The sequence below is a fragment of the Cynocephalus volans genome, chromosome 10, assembly GCF_027409185.1.
Source record: "Cynocephalus volans isolate mCynVol1 chromosome 10, mCynVol1.pri, whole genome shotgun sequence".
NCBI classification, from domain to species: Eukaryota; Metazoa; Chordata; class Mammalia; order Dermoptera; family Cynocephalidae; genus Cynocephalus; species Cynocephalus volans.
The window spans coordinates 104,196,792-104,219,544 of record NC_084469.1 but is presented as its reverse complement, the minus strand read 5'-3'; the positions used below and the strand labels follow the sequence as shown (position 1 = coordinate 104,219,544).

The 22,753-nt window shown below is 41.0% G+C and overlaps 1 protein-coding gene and 1 pseudogene across 1 annotated transcript; one reads left to right on the top strand and one right to left on the bottom strand.

Annotated features, from left to right (window-relative positions):
• Nucleotides 1-1,247: 1,247 nt before the first annotated feature.
• LOC134388485 (zinc finger protein 14-like) lies at nucleotides 1,248-15,275 on the bottom strand. The gene is made up of 5 exons (XM_063111559.1): nucleotides 15,152-15,275; nucleotides 6,145-6,271; nucleotides 5,164-5,224; nucleotides 2,073-2,826; nucleotides 1,248-1,988 (listed from the first exon to the last, which is right to left on the bottom strand). Exons 1-5 carry the CDS (start codon nucleotides 15,152-15,154, stop codon nucleotides 1,248-1,250), a joined length of 1,686 nt encoding a protein of 561 aa, XP_062967629.1. The 5' UTR covers nucleotides 15,155-15,275.
• On the top strand, nucleotides 3,184-4,368 carry LOC134388487 (zinc finger CCHC domain-containing protein 9-like; annotated as a pseudogene).
• Nucleotides 15,276-22,753: the final 7,478 nt, after the last annotated feature.

Genomic DNA, 22,753 nt, shown 5'->3' with positions numbered 1-22,753 from the left:
ATGAAGCCAGTCAACAAATCAACCACAGGAGATCAATCATGCAAAGCTACATGAACTGACGATCCAGACTCACCCCAGCAGACCCAGTCCTTAGGCCCAATCCCAGAGATCCAGGTGCCAAGGTATTCCACCTGCTGACCCAGGCACCATGCCAGCCTGCTCAAGGACTCATCAGCAAGCTTGCCTCTGGACCACACAAAATGACCTGTCCAGAATCTTCAGATGAGTGGACTAAAGAAAGGCTTTCCCTGCTAAAGCTAGTCTGGAAAGTCTAAAGTCCCTACTTCTTCAAATGTACAAACACCAACACATGGCCACCAAGATCATGAACAATCAGGGAAACATGACACCACCAAAGAACAAAGCACCAGTAACTGACCCTAAAGAAATGGGGAGTTATGAAATGCCTGACAAGGAATTCAAAATCATCATCTTAAAAATGCTCAATGAGCTACAAGAGAATACAAACAACTAAATGAAATGTCCTATCATAGGTCTCTTTTCTTAATCAAAGTCTATTACTCAATCGCACCCAAAAGGAATGGCAAGCAAGGAAGGGCAATTTATAAAAAGTAATAGTTAACATGAATCTACACTCTTTGACAAATTTTGCATAATTACAACTTTATGCCAAACATTTAGCAAACATTTAGAAAACAGAATAAGTTCTTTTGTACCAAAAAAAAAGGTTTTCTCTTAAGAAAGGTGGAATATATACAATGCATAAGGGATATCCAGTACCTTCCATGAGGCCATTAGAAATATTTAATTACCAACATGTCACTTTTCAATGGCCACTTACAGAACAATTTTAAAACTATATAAAAGCTAAACTACTTACACATAAGAAATACACTTCAGTTTACCCATGGATATAACAAACCTTAAAATGTTTTTCTTAAACAGTATGTACAGAATGATCTCACCTCAATGTTTCTTTGTGAAAGTATATAGTAGGAATCCGTAGTCCAGAGGTAGAACTTTAAGAATGAGCCACTGATAAAGACATGTTTGTAACTTTTATAACACTAGTTTCATGTGTAAATGTTCTGGAGCACTATACATGAATTTGCACCAGGCATTCCATATTACCTACATTTATAGAACTCTCCAGAGGGAATTATTACATGACTTTGAAATTATTTGTTAAAATCAAAAACTTGTATTTTTTGCACTTATGGTTTCTATCCAGTATACATTCTCATGTTTTTTTGTAAGGATGTAAATAACCTGAAGGCTTTCCCACATTACTTACATTCATAAAATTTCTCTCCATTGTGAGTTCTTTCATGTCTTCTAAAGTAACTGGGATAAATGAAGGCTTTCCCACATAGCTTACATTTATAGGGTTTTTCTCTAATATGAGTTTTTTCATGATTTCTAAAGGAACTGGAATAACTGAAAACTTTACCACATTGTTTACATTCATAGGGTTTCTCTACAGTGTGAGTTCTTTCATGGGTCTGCAAATCTAGAGGATAATGGAAGGTTTTCCCACATTTCTCACATTCATGGGGTTTCTCTCCAGTGTGAGTCCTTTTATGCCTTCGAAAGGAACTGGGACAACTGAAGGCTTTCCCACATTCTTTACATTTGTAGGGTTTCTCTCCAGTATGAATTCTCAGGTGTATTCGAAATGCTGAGTGAACACTGAAGGCTTTCCCACATTGCTTACATTCATAGGGTTTCTCTCCAGTATGAGTTCTTTCATGAACTTGAAATGAAGCAGAACATGTGAAGGCTTTGCCACATTCCTTACATTTGTAAGGCGTATCTCCACTGTGCGTCATCATGTGTCTTTGAAAGCACTGGGAAGTAATGAAAGCTTTCTCACATTCCTTACATGTGTAAGGTTTCTCTCCAGTGTGAGTTCTTTCATGTATTCTAAGGGAACTGGGCCAACTGAAGGTTTTAGCACATTTTTTACATTCATAGGCCTTTTCTCCAGAGTGAGTCCTGTCATGAATTTGAAGAGAAAAGAGAGATCTGTAAACTTTACCACATTGCTTACACTCATAGGATCTCACTTCAGAGTGAGACCTTTCATGTGTTTGAAATGATTTGTAATATATGAAGGTTTTCCCACATTGTTTACATTCATAGTGTTTTTCTTGAGTGTGGGTCTTCTCATGCCTTTGAGAGGAAGTGGGATGACTAAAGGCTTTACCACGTTCTTTAAATTTATAGGGTTTCTCTCCACTATGCATTCTCAGGTGTGCTTGAAATGTTGAATGAAAACTGAAGTCTTCCCCACATTCCTTACATGCATAGGGTTTCTCTCCAGTGTGAATTCTTTCATGTATTTGAAGGGAACTGGGCTGACTGAAAGCTTTACTACATTTTCCACATTCATTGGGTTTCTCTCCAGTTTGAATCCTTTCATGAACTTGAAAGGAAAAGAGACAACTGAGAACTTTACCACATTGCTTACTTTCATAGGGTCTCAATCCAGTATGAGTTTTTTCATGCATTTCAAGTGATTTGTGATATATGAAGGTTTTCCCACATTGTTTACATTCATAGTGTTTCTTGCTTGGGTGAGTCCTTTCATGTCTTTGAAAGGATTGGAAATAACTAAAGGCTTTCCCATGTTCCTTACATTTATATGGCTTCTCTGCATATTTCTGATACTCATATGGTTTGTATCTAGTGTTAGATCTGATGTGCCTCATAAAAGCTGAATGATGCATGAAGACTACTCCACACACAGTACATTCAGATGGTTTTACTCCAGTTTTCTTGTTCAGATTATTACTTGGAATCTGTCTAAAGATTTCTCCACATTCACTACTTTCTTTACTTCCACAGTCTTTCTCCATATGAGTGCTGTAAAAAATGACAAGTATATTATTAATAGTTTATTAATGATTTCGTATTTACTAATATGTAGAATTATATTTTACCATTTTCAGGGAATATGTAGGTTCTCTGCCCTGCCTGAATATTTGAAAGTGAATAGACTGAATGCTCTACAACAGGGCTTGACTGTAGCTATTATCAAAACAATTATAGTCATACATGCAGTTTTTAAAATTCTGTTTCCAAGTGAACTATTTTGTAAATGCTGAACATCTATGCCACATTTAAGTAAATATTTTCACTAGGGGGATTGGGCTTCTCTGGCTCACTAACTGCTGCTCTGGAGGATTCACACGTGATTGATAAGGTCCCTGTGATGAAATCATGAGCAGGTGGGCACAAGTTACTACCACAAATAACAAGAGACTCTCGCCTGTAATATCATGGGAGGATATAATGAAGGGGTGCTATGAGGGAACAAGCCAAAACCTATCAAAGCATAAACAGTTTGAAGCCAACAGACTGTCCCTTAAAAATGATGCACCTAAGCAAGACATAATAAAAAAGAAAAAAGAGACCTTCAATGAAGATATGAATGGATTCATGGAATGCCTAAGACAGAACTTATAGATGGTTCACAATGGGAAGATTATACCAACAGTCAGGAAGAAAGGGAAGAAATTGCAGTTGCTTTAATGAAAGACAGCAGACAAAACAGGAAGATGACTAAAAGGACAAGCAACAAAGAAAAATGTCATGGTATGTTTCCACTGTAGAAAATCTGGCCATGGAATTGCAGATTGTCCAGCTGATAGTATGGATATATTGTGTCCCCAAAGCTCATGATCCCCCAACTTGGCTGTATTGGGAACTGTTTGGGTCACTGGTGCAGATTCTTCATGAATAGATTAATACCCTCTCCGGCGGGTGGAGGGCAGTGAGTGAGTTCTTGCTCTATTAGTATTAGTTCCCATAAGAGCTGGTGGTTACAAGGAGCCTGGTGCCTCCTTGCCCTCTCTTTCTTGCTTCCTCTTACCATATGATATTGTATCTACCGGAATGCCCTGCCACTTTCTGCTATGCATAGAAGCAGCCTGAGGCCTGTACCCAATGCATCTGTGCCAGAATTGTGAGCCAAACAAACCTCTTTTCTTTATAGGGTATTCTGTTATAGCAACACAAAAAAGGACTTATACACCAGCTGCCCTTGAAAATCAAGATATGGACATAGGAATATGTGATCGGTGTGGGTCCATAGAGCATAAAACAACTAAGTGCAAGCTAAAATAGACCCAGCTTTTGGTTAATTTCCTTTTGCAATATGTTTTGTTTGTGGGGAAATGGGGCACCTATCCAGATCTTGTCCTGATAATCCCAAAGGACTCTATGCATTTGCAAGCTTTGTGGTTCTGTGTAACATTTTAAGAACAATTGCCCTGAAAGACAGAATTCAGATTGATCACAGTTGGTTGCTGGGTAAAGAGAATGTGTGCAGACTATGAAGGAATTTTGGATGAACCTAAAGCACAGAAACCCAAAACGAAGATACCTAAAGTTCTTAATTTTTGATGATGATTAGTATTTTCATTAGTTATTACCCCATTGTTACTTTCTAAATTGGGGCTACTTCACAAATTAGAGCTGAGCCTACATTGTAGATATCAGTAATGATATGGGTGTGGTCAAATATAGTTTCCTATGTTCTGTCCATCCAAGAGTACATCTACCATCGTTTGGAGAAATTCACTGAAGAAAAATATAAGATGATTAAATTGGATTCTCTAAAAGAACATATTTTTAACAGACAGAACCTAGACATAAGTGATTATATACCTGATTGTAACAATCATTTTTTTTTTTTTTTTAAAGATGACTGGTAAGGGGATCTTAACCCTTGACTTGGTGTTGTCAGCACCACGCTCACCCAAGTGAGCTAACCAGCCATCTCTATATGGGATCCAAACCCATGGCCTTAGTGTTATCAGCACCGCACTCTCCTGAGTGAGCCACGGGCCAGCCCTAACAATCATCTTTTTTAAAGCAAAATCATTTATACTAATGTGAACCACCTGTAAACAAAGGGTACTGCTTTGTATTTAGAAATGAATTATATTGTTTTCTTGGTTCAAAGCATCGATTTATTCTTATAATAAAAATTTATTTATAAATTGCCACAAAATCTGCATTTTTAAAATATTGAATAAAAATGAAATACATTTTTCTGAAAGAAAATATTTTCAGTGAAAATTTTATAAGACTAATTCAGTTCAAGGCTGAGTTTGTTTTATTTGCCTCCTTTAAAAATTTCATGTCATACTTGGATTCCCTCTTGGGATACTGCTTTCTCTTGTGAGTACAACTCACCTTAGATTTCCCCCCTGGATTTTGTACCAATCTTTAATGTTCTGATCTTCCCATTTTCTCCCTGAAATATAGACCAAGAATAACCATTATGAAATTACAGAAAAATTATTAGACTTTAAGTTGTTAAATTAAAATAGAGACCAGGCCTAGAAAATCCCCAAAAAGACAGAGCCAGCTATGCCTCACAAGTGAGGCAAGCTTGATCTGCAAGCATAAGCCATGCTTAAGCTATTTCTTTTTTTTTTTTATTAAAAAGATGACCGGTAAGGGGATCTTAACCCTTGACTTGGTGTTGTCAGTACCACGCTCACCCAATGAGCAACCGGCCATCCCTATGTGGGATCCGAACCCGTGGCCTTGGTGTTATCAGCACCACACTCTCCCGAGTGAGCCACAGGCCGGCCCAACTTAAGCTATTTCTTATAAATGCCTACATTAAGGAGCTGGCTAGTTAGCTCAGTTGGTTACAGCACAGCTTTACAACACCAAGGTCAAGGGTTCAGATCCCCATACCAGCCAGCCGCCAAAACAAACAAATGCCTACATTAAAGAAAAATAAAACTTAAGGCTACCCAACCAGAAGACGTGAACTGATACTTATATTACTAAGGACTTTCCAATAGGTTATAGCAAATAAAGTAACTATATAACCATAACCAGTCAAATATTTTCTTTGCTTTGCTTCTGTGTTTACCCTGTGAAAGTCTTCCTCTTGTGTTTCCTCAGCAGAGCCCCAAACCACCTTCAGTTTGGTGCTTCCTGATTTATGAGTTGCTGCTTGCTCAAATAAATTCTTTAAAAGTTTATTGTGTCTCATTTTACCTTTTAACAAAGTCTACAATGAAGTGTGACCAGGCCTGGTTTATTAATTAACATATAGCCCTTCCACATTTCAACTCTTGAAACAACACTCTCATTCTTGGATGAGAAAGAAACAATTGTTCTCTGACTGACTGAGTGAAGGAATGTTGCCATCCTCACCTATAGATGCCAGGTTCCTGAAGATTTCCAGCATCACATCTCTGTAGAGTTTTTTCTGTGAAGGGTCCAGCATAGCCCACTCCTCCAGGGTGAAGTTCAAAGCCACATCCTCAAAGTTCAGTGAGTCCTAAAATATCCCAAATATGTATGCAGAACGATGAGTAATCCTGACAGGATCAGGGATCTACCCTCATTTCATAAGAAGGTTACATACGAGTCTATGGCCTTCAAATATTTATTCTGGGGCTGACCAGTTAGCTCAGTTGGTTAGAGCATGATGTTATAATACCAAGGTCAAGGGTTCAGATCACCATACCAGCCAGCCATCAAAAAAAAAAATTTATTCTATGACTTGGTCATGAGAATTCTTATTTTCTGTCCATACAAACTTCCTTATAAGTTTAATAGCATCTTGAACACATGAACTTACCTCTACGTTTTTACTATGGTCACTACAAGTCTTATTGGTCTCTAACGGGTAGTTCAACTTGAAGAAATGAGAGAAATGCTATGTAAATGAAAAAAATTTTAAGACCAATTCTTTGCAGGAAAATCTTCCATTTCATTTCTTATTATCTAAATCATTCAGTACTCCATGAGCCACAGGGTCAGACCAGAATAAGGTTGTAATAAATAAAAACACATTGAAAAACTACATCTTTTCTTGTATTCCCATCATTATACATGGGAGTCCAGAAGGCCTGTGGAAATCCAACTTATAACAGAATCCAGCTGGCCATATTGTCCCAAAGTACTGCAGGCCACTAAAGGCAGTCAGATACAGCTGTGCTGGAAAACTCAACATCCACATCAAAAAAAGAGAATCAAACAGAAGAAAACTAACCTGGACACAGACCTTAAACCCTTCACCAAAACCCACTCAAAATGAACCATAGATCTAAATGTAAGATGCAGACCTATCAAACTTGCAGAAGATTATACAGGAGAAAATCTAGGTGACCTTTCATGATAAACCTTTAGATACAACACCAAAAGCAAGATCCATGAAAGAAAAAAGTGGTAAGTTTGACTTTATTTAAATTAAAAACTCCTGCTTTACAAAAGACAGTGTTAAAATAATGAAGAGACAAACCACAGACTGGGAGAAATTCTTTACAAAATGCTTATCCAATAATGGACTGGTATCTAAAATAGCCAAAGAATTCTTAAAGCTCAGAAATAAGAAAAATGACCCAATTAAAATGGGCAAAAGATCTGAACACATACTTCATCAAAGAAGATATACAGATGGCAGATATATGAAAAGACGTTCAACATCATATGGCATTAGAGAATTACAAATAAAACAGTGAAACATCACTACACAGTTGTTAGAATTCAAATATGGAAAACACCAGATGATAGTGAAGATGTGGAGCAAGAGGAATCCTCATTCACTGCTGTTAAAAATTAAAAATAGTATGCCGACTTTGGAAGATAGGCAATGTCTTACAAAACTAAACACACTCCTGCCACATAATCTAGTAATCTTGCTCCTTGGTATTTACCCAAATGAGATTAAAACTTATATCTACACAAATGCCTGCCCATGAATGTTTACAGGCAGTATTCATAACTGCCAAAACTTAAGAGTTAATCAAGATATCCTTCAATAGGCAAATGAAAAAACAATTTGTGGAATAGCCATACAATAAAATACTGTTCAATGATAAAAAGAAACCAGGTATACAGCCATGAAAAGACATGAAGGAACCTTGTAAGTATATTGCTAACAGAAGGAAGAAAACTTAAAAAGACTACATGTATGTGCATGTATGTACTTTCATTCCAAGTATATGACATTCTGGAAAAGACAAAACAATGAGACGGTAAAAAGATCTTTGCTTGTCAAGATTTTGGGGTTGGGATGAATGAATAGGTAGAGTACAGAGGATTTTAGGGCAGTGAAACTACTCTACGTGACACAAAAATGATGAACACATGTCATCATACATTTGCCAAAACCCACAGATTGTATAACACAGTCAACCCTAATATAGAATGTGGACTTTAATACATCAATGTTAGCATATCCATTGTAACAAATGTACCACAGTAATGGCAGATTAAAAAGAGGGCAAATTGTGTGGGGGCACAAGGGTCATGGTGGGAACTCTTTGTACTTTCCGATCAACTTCTCTGTTTAAAAAAAAAAAAGTAGGGGCTGGTCTGTTAGCTCAATTGGTAAGAGCACAGTGTTGTAACACCAAGGATGAGGGTTCAAATCCCTACACCAGCCAGATGCAAAAAAAAAAAAAAAAGTCTATTTGAAAAAAAAAAGATGACAGACTCATTACAATGCACCCCTCATGACTCACTGGAATGCAATCATTCATCCAGTTAATATTAATTTATTTTACTAAGCCATTATGATGCTCCATGAATCAAAGACCAGTAAAGCAGCTGAAAGTTTCATACCATACTGTTCCAGAGCCAGCACTGACATTCTGACAAGTGAAATGAGTGTTTGGTTACTATAAGTGGTGTCTGGAATTCCAATCTGGATAAGGAGTATCCCAGGGTGGCCTGTAGTGTCAACTTAGTATATGTAGAGACATATGTTACCTTGATTTCTATTTGGGTACCTGTGAAGCAAGAGGTTCTCAGAACTCTTTTACCACAAATGGAAAACTCTTAGACAACTACCCAACGGTCAGCAACAAGTGCAGATAAGGCTAACTGTTGGCCACAGCTACTGTCTGAGGTTTGGTCAGCCATGTGGATCCTTGGACCTGGTCCTTTAGCAGGGACATCTGAATTAAGAGATGAAAAGCAGCAACTCTCCAGCATTCCATCATGTACAAATGTGACAATGTCCTCTATAAAGTCTCCAAACTCCCTACTGCTATTTACTGTTATTTCCAAGGAGCTCTCCAAAGAACCAAGGAGTCTGGAGAGGGGTAACTCGTCCAGCACCATGGCATCTGGAAGGCACTGAGGACAGGGGAGGCCACCCTCTCCTGTGGGCTGGATAGGCAGGTGTCACCTCTCCCAGGGTGATGGAGACGCAAAAGATTACTCAAAGCCCATTTCTCCAGGGTGGTGAGATGCCCAGAAGGGGTTAATTCCAGGAGCAATTCTTTCAAGAGAGAAGAATTCCTAGGAAATAACCCCAAATTAGGTTTTCTCCTAGTTTTTATTGTCCAGGCAAGAAAGTTAAAGAAAAGGAACATAGGTGGTTACAAAAGGAACAATGAGATAGTCATCATGGCAACACTTAGTTCCCCAAGAAACTTAAAGAAACAAATGAAGACCAGATGTGGAACATCCCCCAACCAGCAGCCTTGAAGCTTTTAGCTCACATACTTTCCCATCATTAGGTTCAGCTGCAGCAAGGACAACTGCTGGGTTACAAGCAAGGACTCTTTTGCTGTGTTACAATTTTTTTCATCTACAACAGAGACTTTAGTCCTGGGAAAGTTTTCTGTTTTTCCCAAACTTAGCATTTCTATGCGCAAATCTAAAAAGTTAGGCCCTGTAAAATACATTTTCTTTATTAATGTTGGTATCCTCCACAGGCAGGAGGGCCAAGGTATGGCTCCATCATGTCACAAGGAGCTGTTGGTAGTTGAGCGGAGTTTATGGGGTACTGTTTCCAGGAACTCCAGGAATAATGGGCAGCTGGAGAGGTCATGTGGTCAGAACCTGTAAGAGTCTCTATTTTCAGGACAGACTTGTACATGGTGGTAACGCAGCTCTTATGGCATATGGTGTAGGACTAAGTGCAGTTTCTTGCATCAGAGACCTGTGGACAACTTATGATAACCACGGGTAACTCCAGGAGGCATGAGAAAAGGTTGCTAAAGCCTCTCATGAAGGACTCTCTGAGGGCACCAACAGGAGTGCGTGGAATATGGCCATTTAAACAGTGGTAGAGCCTTTTATTGTAGGGATCCCCATTCAAGGTGGGCCAATTTGCAGTTAACAGCATAAATGGGCTTAAGAAAAAATGTGCAAAGGAATAAGTTGCTTCCAGAACATCAAAAGAATCCAGAGGATGTTGTGGGTGCTGACAAGGACAATAGTTATTTCTTCACATGTCAGGGAGAATGGCCCTCCACTTACCAAATCATTTTCAGGGATTTAACCAAGGTGTCAGGGCCTCTGACATTACTCCCCCTTTTTTCCAAATGTGAGCTCCTTTTTCAATGTTTGTACATCCTGAGAGAATGCCAAATGAATGTCTTCCAAGGAGATTGTCATTAATGTAATGTCATACCTGTGCTCCTGAAGAAAACTGGATGCAGTTCAGAATTTGCCTGGTAGGGCCGAGCCTGTGGCGCACTTGGTAGAGTGCTGCGCTGGGAGCGCGGCAACGCTCCCGCCGCGGGTTCGGATCCTATATAAGAATGACTGGTGCACTCACTGGCTGAGTGCCGGTCACGAAAAAACGACAAAAAAAAAAAAAAAAAAAAGAATTTGCCTGGAAAGACTGTGTACAATGGCAAGGCTGCTGAGGTTCCCTGAGGGTAAGCAGGTAAAGTGTATCTTGTTCCTTCACAGTTAAAGGCAAGCTACAGCTAAAAGGCTGATGAAATAGGCACTGAGCAGAACAGACTTAGCCAAATATGCAACAGCAGAACATTTACCAGCTGCCAACTGAGTGGAGTCACTTCCATAACGACATAATGGGTATGACCTCAACACCAATGTTGTGGTAATCGACTGTGAGTTGTCATTCACTCTTTCCAAGTTTAAGAACAGGCCAAATCAGGAAGCACTGGGGGTATCATCCCTTCACTAAACAGGTTTTTGTCTAATGCTCTTTGGTCCTTCAAGGCTCTGTTCAATTTACATTGGGCCACATTAACTAATTTACCTGGGGAGTAAGTTCTGTGGGGTCCCATTCTGTCAAGCCAATTTGTAAGTGCCAAAGACCAGATTTAAATTTCATTCATGACTCACTGGTTCAGAGTGTTCCTGCTCACTATGGGATATTTGAGGACAATGAATGCTGTAACTGTACGGAATTTAGACATGAGAGTAGTTCTGATGCTTAAGGCGAGACATACCTATTTGAGCTCTATTTTATATTTAACAACTCCCTAATATTATCAGAGGATACCTTGCTTAAATTTAATGTGATCTCCAGGTATAACTGTTATTTGAGACCAAGTATTTATTAATCCTATAAAGATTTGTCAATTAGCGCATTACCTAAGATGTTAAAATTAAGAACCTTCAGGGGCCGGCCTCTGGCTCACTTGGGAGAGTTGTGGTGCTGATAACACCAAGGCTATGGGTTCGGATCCCTATATAGGGATGGCCGGTTAGCTAACTTAGTAGAGCGTGGAGCTGACAACACCAAGTCAAGGGTTAAGATCCCCTTATTGGTCATCCTTTAAAAAAATAAATTAATTAAGAACCCTCATCTTCATTATAAAGGCCCCAAAGCCATGAACTTCTACCTTTTTTTGTTGTATAAATTATTTTAGAATATTTTGGATTTCCCATGGATCAAATTGTGGACCTTTGTTTCAGTATTTTTTTCTTTTGTCCTCCCACCCCCAACCCACTCCACTCTCTTCCCTGGTTGTTCCCTGGCTTGGATATACTTAAGGGGAAGGCGTGGCCTCTTTACCCTGGCACTTAAAAATGTTTTCTTACCAGAGAGCCTCATATCAGGATTAGAGACCTTCCCACAGCAATGGTTTCTTTATAGTGTGAAAGAACCCCTGGTTTAAGTCAGATTTGAACTAACCCCTTTGCTATGTCACAAGGATGCTGTGGGTCTTGTGACCCCAACCATGAAGGTCAGAATCTTTGTAATGATAAAGGCACATGCAGCAGCAGCAGCACTTAAAGGCCCTAGTGAGCGCTCTGCTATCAGGAGTATGGACTCAGTCTGCCATCTAGTGGCTGCCTTTCCCCCTCTCCTGTTTATCTTTCTCTTTCTAAATAATTCCTCTTTCAGGAGCTCACCTCATACAGAGGGAATAGATCCCCACCCCTGTCACCTCACCCCATTCTGCATATGGAGCCACCCCACCATCAGTCACAGCTTCAATCTTAACACACAGATAGGTCCCACCTAAGACATCCACTCAGGACTACTTTAAGGAGGGCTTCAATCCCATACTTCTGTCTTCCAAACACCAAAGAACCATCCAAATTGCCAACATGGGTCGGCTGACTGTGAGGCTTGGTAGGGCTCAACATGCAACCTAGAGCAGAACAGCTCAAAGCAGGAGCTCCCCAGCAAGCAGCAGCATAAAGTGCTTGCTGGCCATAAGGCAGCAGAGCAGGTCAGCAATTCAAGGAAAAGAAGACAGACCCATAAGGTAGTTACAAGTGTCCAGACATCCTGTACACTGTGCCAATTACCGTGGTCACCTGCAGAGGTGGGGTTCCGATGTTGATGATGATGACAGTGTGGTTATGGAACATATCACGCCAAGAGGGTATGAAAAGGTTATTACTAAAATGATTGAGGTCTCTGGGAAGAGCAGGACAGGCATCTCAAGCACGTCTGAAATGGCTTGAAAGCAAAGAAAGGAGCTTAGCCTGAGATTTTACTGTGGTAGGGGGTGGGGCAAAAGGAGAGTTTCCCCTCAAGGGCAGGGGCTTCAGAGGTTTCAATCTTCAGCACAGTCCAAACAGGGATTCCGAGGTTTCCCAGCTTGTCCAGATGTGTAGCACACAAACACAGAGAGTTGACACCGAAGCTGTCAGTAGCCAAACATCAAATAGTGTGGAGCCCAACTACTCATTACAAGAACAAACATGAGTTAAGAAAAAAATGCATTTGCTTGTTTTTATAAAGAAACACTTATTATAACACCAACGTTAAGGGTTTGGATCCCCTTACTGGCCAGCTGCCAAAAAATATAAAATAAAACAAAACAATAAAGAATCCAGAAAAATCACTCAATCCATGTTTATGTTTAAAGAAGGGAAGAAAACTGTAAGGAATATTTACTGGTTCAACAAGAAAGCAGAAAATGAAGTTGTTAGTTAATTCTTATTTCCATAGCAAGAAATAGTTTAGCAAACAATAAATCATATTTGAGCACTTCTAGATGCTGTAAGTCTAAGGCCTGGAATTCCATTTGAAATCACCAAAATAAAAGATACCTCTGAAATTTACTGCACATGGTCATGGGAAGAAAAAAGGAAGACAGAAACTTTTGATAAATGCAATGTAATACTGGAATATTTTTCCCCTGATATTCATGTCTTTCTTGCATCTTTGGAAATATTTTATATTGTCTTTCAAGCTTTATCAATTATATACATTTTACATTTACTGAAAAAATGAGACTCAAATAAGGTGAATAAATGTTTTCAATGTGACAAATCCAAGAAGAGGCAGCCCTAACCTGGAACCGTTGAAAGAGCAGATCACCCAGGAAAATGTGCAAAGAATCTCAAGCCAAAAGTTTCCGTACGAGAACTGCCAAGAAAACAGTGAGAGGTGCAAACACTTTCTAGAATGTACTTCCAAGTGATTATTCTCTGCTTTCCTCTCACGTGAAATATTTTCAAACAAAAAATAAATCTTTTGAAAAAAGCCATCCATTGCTCTATGGAAAATATGTTAATTAAAATAGTGCAGCTGCTTGAAATGCAACATAGAGGACTGTCAAAAGACGAAATTACAACAATTTTAAAGATCTAATTGACTCTGACTTGCGATTCTAGAATCAGGCAACACCTCATTCTGTGGAATGAGTGTTCTGATGAGTTGAGCAAAGAGGTTCACTTTATAGGCCCAAAAGGGCCGAAGAAAGTAGAAACAGAACAAAAAGAACAAGTTTCCTTTCAAAGTTACTTTCCTTGTAAAGGTTAAAGCAAAGGGGCTTCCTTATCATGCCGTCTAAAACTGGCCTGTTTGGGGACCTGGCCATTATCTTCCTCTCTCCTGATTTCTTGCAAAATCAAATAATCCTTCCTGGGAAAAATGAAGCGACTCCGTCTTGTTTGGCCTGTTAGGACTAGTGATGGGGTTCAGCCCAAACCTGTGGCCTCCTATGTATTTTATTTAACAGGACAAATAATAATAACACTGTGCATTGGAGAGAGGAAGTAAGGTTTGGAATACAGGGAGAAATTTGAAAATATAGGCATTTATTGCCAACCCCAGGAAGAGCTAGGTTGGGGGAGAGAGGGTCGTGGATTGGAAAACTCGAGGAAAACGGGTGACTCCTGAGAAGAAAGGAGACACTGGGGACCCCACAAACCACATTACTGAACTATCCTGAAAGGACAGATCACCCAGGAAAGATTCCAAAGGGGAACCTTAACGCAAGGGGTTCCCATAGTAAGTCTGTGCATAGGAAACATACTGGGAAGAAAGGCAAAAGGATTTATACATAGTAGGTCCAGGTGGGTATTTTCTGCTTTCCTCTCATATAAAACGTCCACAAACAAAGAGTAAACCTTGTACCGAAAACCATCCACGGCTCCCCGGAAAAATGACAATTAAAATACTGTATCTGTTTGAAAATTCACCATGGAAAATAAAGTTGATATGATGCTGTGATATTAAAGGGGAAAGTCGGCATTCGAGGAAGGAACTGAAATTTAGGGATTTACTGCCAGTCCTAGGAAGAGCCACGCCGGGGGGACAGGGTCGTGGATTTGAGACCCAGCTTCTCATACAGTGGAAAACTCAGGGAGATACGGTCCTCCTTGGGACAAAGACGAGGCAGGGGCCCCACGGACCACAGCTCCTCGCCCGCACGAGCCCCACGGCCCGAGTCGGGTGTCCCCTGAGGACCCCGCCGTCACCGCACACTCTGGGGACACGCGGGGCTGCCCAGAGAGGGCTCCGGGCCGGGCCGAGGTCGCCGCCGCAGGGACGGGACAGGACGCCCGGGATCCCGGCCGCCGCCCCGCCCCACCCTGCGGCCGGAGGGGACCGAGGGCCGCGCTGCGCCGGCGGCGGACTCGGGGCCGCAGACTCCGGGGCTGAGCGCGGGGAGGCCCGGGTCCCGCGGCCACGGCCGGCTCCGGCCGGTTCCAACCGGCCCCGCTCCCCGTCTCGGGACGCCCGCCCGACACTCACCATTTCCTGGCCTCCGGGTGTCCCAGTGTCCTCCTCATGGGCTCCACGGGCACTGCAGGGCACAGGGAAAAGAAACTGCACCAGAGCCACCTGCACCCCTCAAGCGCAGACGACACAGCAAACAGAGCGCGGCCGAGCGTTGTGGCGCCGGCCCCGCCTTTGTGCGGCGCGGTCCCACGTACCGTATCGGCGTCGCCCCTGGTTGGACAGATCGCACGGCCCCACCCCCCCTTTGGCCTGAGTGACAGCCGAGTCAAACAGACACTTTTTCTGTTCGTGTGCCTGAACCTGTGCCTGCCAGAGACATTGGCATTTAACCAGAACTTTTTCCAGGTCCTCAGACTGGATACTGTCATCTTCCTGCAGAAGCTTCTGAACGGGGACACAGATGTGTGCAGGGAATTCCAGGCTCAGTTTCCAAATGAAGCAAATCCCTTGGTGAGCTACCCTTTGAGGAGCAAGTCCAGAACAACACGGTCCCGACGCAAGGTCAAACTGGATCACGAGGGTCAGATGTCCTCCAGGGATCACCCTTGTTCACAGACACTTACAGGTGACCTCATCATAGGTAATAGAGTCTGGCTCCATTTTGATCTTTTACCGTTTAAGACCTTGAGGCTTCCACCCATCCCTTTCCCAACTCCACACATCTGGCACTTTAGAAAAGGACTTGGACTCCTTTAGAAAAGGACTTGGACTCTTAGGCACTTGGCTCTGCCAGGTAATTTGAACCCCACAGTTCTAGCCTGGGCAAAGGGGCTCTTCTCAAACCAGCCATGAGCTACGAGATGTGTTCAATACAACTCTGAGGTATATATTTTACACTGGAAAGAAATTTATTTTGGATCAGTTAAGAATGTCCCTAGAGAATTCTGAAATGTAAATGACTGATATCCTTAAGGCAATTCAATACCTATTTTCACTGATATAAGTGACAGAGGTTGTTTGCTATACCAAATTTTGGTCAGGCTCCTCTGAACCCTCTCCCAAACCAAGTCCATCCCTGTACTTCCTGTTAGATACATTTTTAGCAAGAATCCTGTTAAGTCAGTTCAGGGAGCGTTCCCCAGCCCCGATATCTGATATCTCATCAGACTTTTCATCCCCACTATCCTCAGGTGATACAAAGGGACTTCAAAAAGTTTGGGGAAAAACGGAGTTAAAATATAACAATAAAAATTTAAACTTTATTACTCAACATAATCTCTATCAAGTTTAAGACACTTTTGTAAGTGATGATACCAGCTATTTAGTCCATCCCTAAAGAACTGAAGGTGCTGGGAATCTAACCATGTCAATGCAGTCCTTTTTACATTATTAACTGAAGAAAAATGAATGCCCTTTAAAGATGTTTTGAGAGTAGGACACAAAAAGAAGTCATAAGGAGCCAAGTCTGGACTGTGAAGTGCATGCCTAATGATTTCCCATTAAAACTCTAAAAAAATTGCTCTTGTTTAATGAAAGGAATGAGCAAGAGCATTGGCATAGTGAAGCTTTCCAGCAGTTTTTCTGCTAAAGCTTTGGCTAACTTTCTCAAAACACTCTCATAATAAGCAGATGTTATTGTTCTTTGGCCCTCCAGAAAGTCAATAAGCAAAATGCCTTGAGCATCTCAAAAAAACTGTTAACATGACCTTTGCTCTTGGCTGGTCCTCTTTTGCTTTGACTGGACCACTTCCACCTCTTGGTAGCCATTGCTTTGATTGTGCTTTATCTTCAGGATTGTACTGGTAAAGCCATGTTTCATCTCCTGTTACACTTCTTTGAAAAAATGCTTTGGGGCCGACCACGTGGCGCACTCGGGAGAGTGCGGCGCTGGGAGCGCAGCAGTGCTCCCGCCGCGGGTTCGGATCCTATATAAGGATGGCTGGTGCGCTCACTGGCTGAGCGTGGTGTGGCTGGTCACAAAAAGACAAAAAAAAAAAAAAAATACTTTGGGTTCTTGATCCCACTTGTTTGAAATTTCCATTGAAAGCTCTTCTCTAGTCTGCAGCTGATCTGTGCACAACGGTTTTGGCACCCATCAAGTGGAAAGTTTGGTCAACTTTAATTTTTTAGTCAGAATTGTGTAAGCTGAACCAATTGAGATGTCTATGATGTTGGGTATTGTTTATGCTGTTAAAATTGTTATCCTCTTCAATTAGGGCACAAACAGAATTAATTTCTTCCTTGCAAATTGACATGAATAGTCTGCCGTGAGTGCTTAATCTTTGACCTTGTCTTGTCGTTTCTTAGAATGAGTTATCTCTCTGTAAACTGCTGATTTCTTTGGAGCATTGTCCCCATACACTTTTTGTAAAGCATTGATGATTTCATTACTCTTTCACCCAAGCATCATCATTAATTTTATGTTTGTTCTTGCTTCAATTTCAGTAGAATTCATGTTGCTCTGATAGGGGCTCTTTTCGAACTGATGTCTTACCTTTCTTAGTGCCTCAAATTGTAATATTTCCCAAATGATTTACAGATTCATTACAATCCCTATCAGAATCCTAGCTGGTGGCCAGCCCCGTGGCGCACTCGGGAGAGTGTGGTGCTTGGGTGCGCAGCGGCGCTCCTGCCGCTGGTTCGGATCCTATATAGGGATGGCTGGTGTGCTCACTGGCTGAGCGCGGTGAGGGAGACACCAAGCCAAGGGTTGCAATCCCCTTACCGGTCACAAAAAAAGACAAAAAAAAAAAAAAAAAAAAAAAAAAAAGAATCCTAGCTGGCTTCTTTATAGAAATTGTAAAGCTGTTTCAATATTTTATGTGAATTTGTGAGAAGCTAAACTAATCTTTTTTGTGGGGGGGGGGCTGCTGGCTGGATACAGGTTTCAAACCCTTGACCTTGGTTTTAACCAAATAAATCTCGAAAAGAAAAAAAAAATAGAACTTACATTTCTAGATTTCAAAACTTACTACAAAGCAATGGTAATTAAGACATGATGGTGCTGACACAAAGATAGACATAGAAATCAATGCATAAGAATTGAAATTCCAGAAATAATCCCATACACATATGCTCAACTGATTTTCAGAAAAGGTGCTGAGAATGCAGAAAGAATTTCTTTTTTTCATAAATCGGTGCTGGAACAACTGGATAGTCCTATGCAAAAGAATGATGTTGAGCCCTTACATCGACGTCACATACAATTATTAACCAAAATAGATCAAAAACCTAAACTTAAAAGATGTAAAACTATAATACTCTATTAAAAGCATAGGGGAAAACATTGGTGACCTTGGATTTGGAAAAGAATTCTTATTATGAAGCAAAAGCAAAAACTGCTGGAAAAAAAATATATATATACACATACACACACATATATATATTTATGATTTGGACTTCATGAAAATGAATATCTTTTATGCTTCAAATGACACCATCAAAAAAGTGAAAATACCCATTAGAACTGTATTAGTCCGTTTGTGTTGCTTATAACAAAATACATGGAACTGGGTATTTTATGAAGAAAAACGACATTTATTTCTTGCAGTTTCCAAGGCTGGGAAGTCCAAAGTCCATCTGGTGGTGGTGACAGTGACCCAGGGGTCTCATATTGCAAGGCAGTAGAAGCGGAGAGAGCAGAGAGAGCAAGACAGATTCTCCTCTTCCTTTAAAGCCCTCAGAACCACACCCCTGACCACCATTTTTAATCCATTCACTACTGCACGATCCTGAAATCCAATTACCTCTTTGAGGCTCCACCTTTCAATTACCATAACAGGATTTCCCACCCTCTTAACAGTCACAGTGGAGATTAAGCTTCTAATATATGAAACTTCGGGACACAATTCAAGCTTCAATGAGTTTGGGGGGGGACATAATTCAATCCATTACATTCTCCCCCTGGCCCCCAAAACTCTTGTCCTTTTCACATACAAATACATTCATTTTATCCCCAAAGTCTTAACTTGTATCAGCTCAAAAGTCCAAAGTTCAAAGTCCCATCTGTGAAATCAATACAAGTTATCTACTTCCAAGATACAATGGTGGGACAAACATAGGGTACATATTCCCATTCCAAAAGGGAGAAATAGGCCAAAAGAAAGGTGTAACAGGTCCCAAACAAGTCCCAAACCCAGCATGGCAGGCATTAAATCTCAAGGCTGGTGAATCAGTTACCCTGGTTCCATGTTCTTCCTCCTCTGCATGCTGGTGTGGGGTTATGTCCCCAAGTCCTCTGGCAGCTCCACTCCTATGGCTTTCCTGGTCTCAGGTTATGCTTTAGCTCTCGCAGGCTGGCATTGCACACTGGTAGCTCCACAGGTCTGGGGTCTCGATGGCGTTCCCGCTCTCATGGCTCCACTAGGCATGGTGCTGGTGGGGTTTCTCTGCTGCAACTCTGACCCCACATTTCTACTCAGCATTGCTCTAGCAAAGGTTGTCTGCAGTGACTCTGCCCTTGGTGACAGATCTCTTCCTGGGCCCCCAGACTTTTCCAGACATCTCGTGAAATCAGGGTGGAGGCTCCCAAGCTTCCACAGCTCTAGCATTTTGCAAGTCTGCAGACCTAACACCATGTGGATGCCGCCAAGGCTTCCAGCTTGTATTTTCCAAACCTGCATGTCCGGCCATACCTGGGGCCAATTTAGCCAAGCTGGAATAGCCAAAGCAGCTGGGGTGCTGGTGCTGGAAGCAGCTTCTGAAGGTGGCCCTGGGCAGCAAGCCCACGAAGAGTGCCTCGGGCCTGTTCCCCAAGACCATTCTGTCTCTCTAGGTCTTTGGGCCAGAAATGGCAAAATTGTCCCCAGAGGCTTCTGCAATGCCTTCAGGGCCTTTTCTCTTTCTCTTGATATTCTCTTTCCTTTGTACTAATCTTCTTAGCTAATGGTTGCTGGGCTGCACCATTGCATGCTCTCTGCCAGTCTGCAAATTTTCCAAATCTTTACACTCTGGTTCCCTTTTAAATTCTGGCTTTAACTTGGGCCTTTGCTGTCATAACTCAGTGTAGGCTGTCACAAGTAGCCATGCAGCTTCCTTAATGCTTTGCTGCTTAGAAATTTCTTCTATCAGATACTCTGGTTCACAGCTCTTAAGTTCCAACTTTCACAAAGTCCTAGGCCATGGACACAATGCAGCCAACTTGCTTGCCAGTTCAGAACAAGGGTGATCTTTGCCTCAGTTTCCAATAAACTCCTGATTTCTATCTGAGACCTCCTTAGAATGGTCTTTACAGTCCATATTTCTATCAGCATTCTGCTCACCACCATGTAACCAGTTTCTAAGACATTCCAAACTTTCCCCCTTCTTTCTGTCTTCCAAATCCTCCAAACTCCTCCAACATTTGCCTAACACCCAGTTCCAAAGCTGCTTCCACATCTTCAAGTATTTGTTATGAGCAACACCCCACTTCTCTGGTACCAGCTTTCTGTATTAGTCTGGTTCTTTTGCTTATAACAAAGTACACTGAACTCGGTATTTTATAAAGAAAAACGACATTTATTTCTTACAGTTTCCAACGCTGGGAAGTCCAAAGTCCATCTGGTGGTAGCAACAGTGACCCTGGGGTCTCATGTTGCAAGATGGTGGAAGCAGAGAGGGCAGAGAGAGCAAGACAGACTCTCCCCTTCTTTTAAAGCCCTCAGAACCATGCCCCTGACCACCATTTTTAATCCATTCACTACTACATGGTCCTACAACCCAATCACCTCTTCAAGGCTCACATTTCAATTACCATAATAGGATTTCCCACCCTCTTAACAGTCACAGTGGGGGCTAAGTTTCTAATACATAAAACATGGGGGATACAATTCAAGCTTCAATGAGTTTTGAGGGGACATAATTCAATCCACTACAAGGACCCTTGTGCACTGTTGGTGGGAATGTGAAATGCTGAAGCCAATATGGAAAACTATAGAGCAGTTGTTCAAAAAATTAAAAACAAAGTTACTACATGATCCAGCAATTCCAATTCTGCATATATACCCCAAAGAATTGAAAGCAGGGACTCAAACAGATATTTGTACTTCTGTATTCATAGGAGCATTATACACAACAGCTAAAAGATGGAAGCAACCTAACTGTTCATTAAAGAATGAATGGAACTAGATACGGTATATCCATACAATGGAATATTATTCAGTCTTATAAAGGAGAGAAATTCTGACATGTTACAACATGATGAATCTTGAGAACATTTTTCTAAATAAAGTAAGTCAGTCAAAAAAGGACAAATACTGTATATTCCACTTATATGTGGTACCTACAGTAGTCAAATTCATAGTGACAGAAAGTAGGATGGTGCTTGCCAGGGGCGGGGGGTGGGTGGCTTATGGGAAGTTGTTGTTTAATGGGTAGAGTTTAATTTGCAAGATGAAAACTTTTCTGGAGATTGGTTTCACAGTGTCAAGGCACTTACTACTGAACTGTACACTTAATAATTGTTAAGATGTAAATTTTAAAATATGTGCGAATCACCACAGTTAGAGTAAAATGTTTTAAAGCAAGAGAGTGAAAACACAACCCACAGAATAGAAGAAAATTTTGCAAATCATGTATCTCATAGTAAATTTATATTGAGAATATATATGGAACGATCAGTAGTAAAAGGTCAAGTAACCCAATTTAAAAATGGCAAAAAAAAAAAAAGAAAAAAGAAAGGCAAAGAATAGTAATAGACATTTTTCCAAGGAAGATAGACAAATGGCTAAGAGCACAAGAAAGATGCTGGACATCATTAGTCATCAGGGAAATGGAAATTGAAACCATAATGAGTTATCACTTCAAACCCCCTAGAATGGCTAGAATGAAAAAGTGAGATACTGGGCTGGCCTGTGGCTCAGTTGGGAGAGCGTGGTGCTGACAACACCAGGTCAAGGGATAAGATCCCCTTACTGGTCACACGCACACACACAAAAAAGTGAGAAACTAACAAGTGTTGTCATGGATATGGAGAAATCAGAGTGTTCATACACTGCTGGTGGGAATATAAAATGATGCGACCACCTTGAAACAGTCTGGCAGTTCCTCAAAGCTTAAACAGAATTACCATGTGACCCATCCATTCCCCTCCTACATATATGCTCAAGAGAAATAAAATCATATGTACACAGAAAAACCTACACAAAAATGTTTATAGCAACCTTATTAAAAGATAAAAGGTGTGGGCCGGCCCGTGGCTCACTTGGGAGAGTGTGGTGCTGATAACACCAAGGCCATGGGTTCGGATCCCATATAGGGATGGCTGGTTGCTCACTGGCTGAGCGTGGTGCTGACAACACCAAGTCAAGGGTTAAGATCCCCTTACCGGTCATCTTTAAAAAAAAAAAAAAAAAAGATAAAAGGTGGAAACAAACCGAATGTCCATGAACAAATGAATGGATAAACAAAGTGTGCTATATTCATATGATGAAATATTGTTTGTCCATAGAAAACAAAGTATTGGTAAATATTCTAACATGAATGTTCCTTGAAATAATTATGCTTAGTGAGTGAAGTTAACCACAAAGAACACATGTTATATATTCCAAGTCCAGAATAGAAAAGCTGTAGCAACAGAAAGTAAATTAGCGGTTGCCTAGGGCTGGGGCTTGGAGGACGAAGATGGGAAGACAGGGTGGTGATAGCTGAGGGTAGAGGGGTTTGTTTTTGAGGGGATGAAAATATTCTAAAATTGAT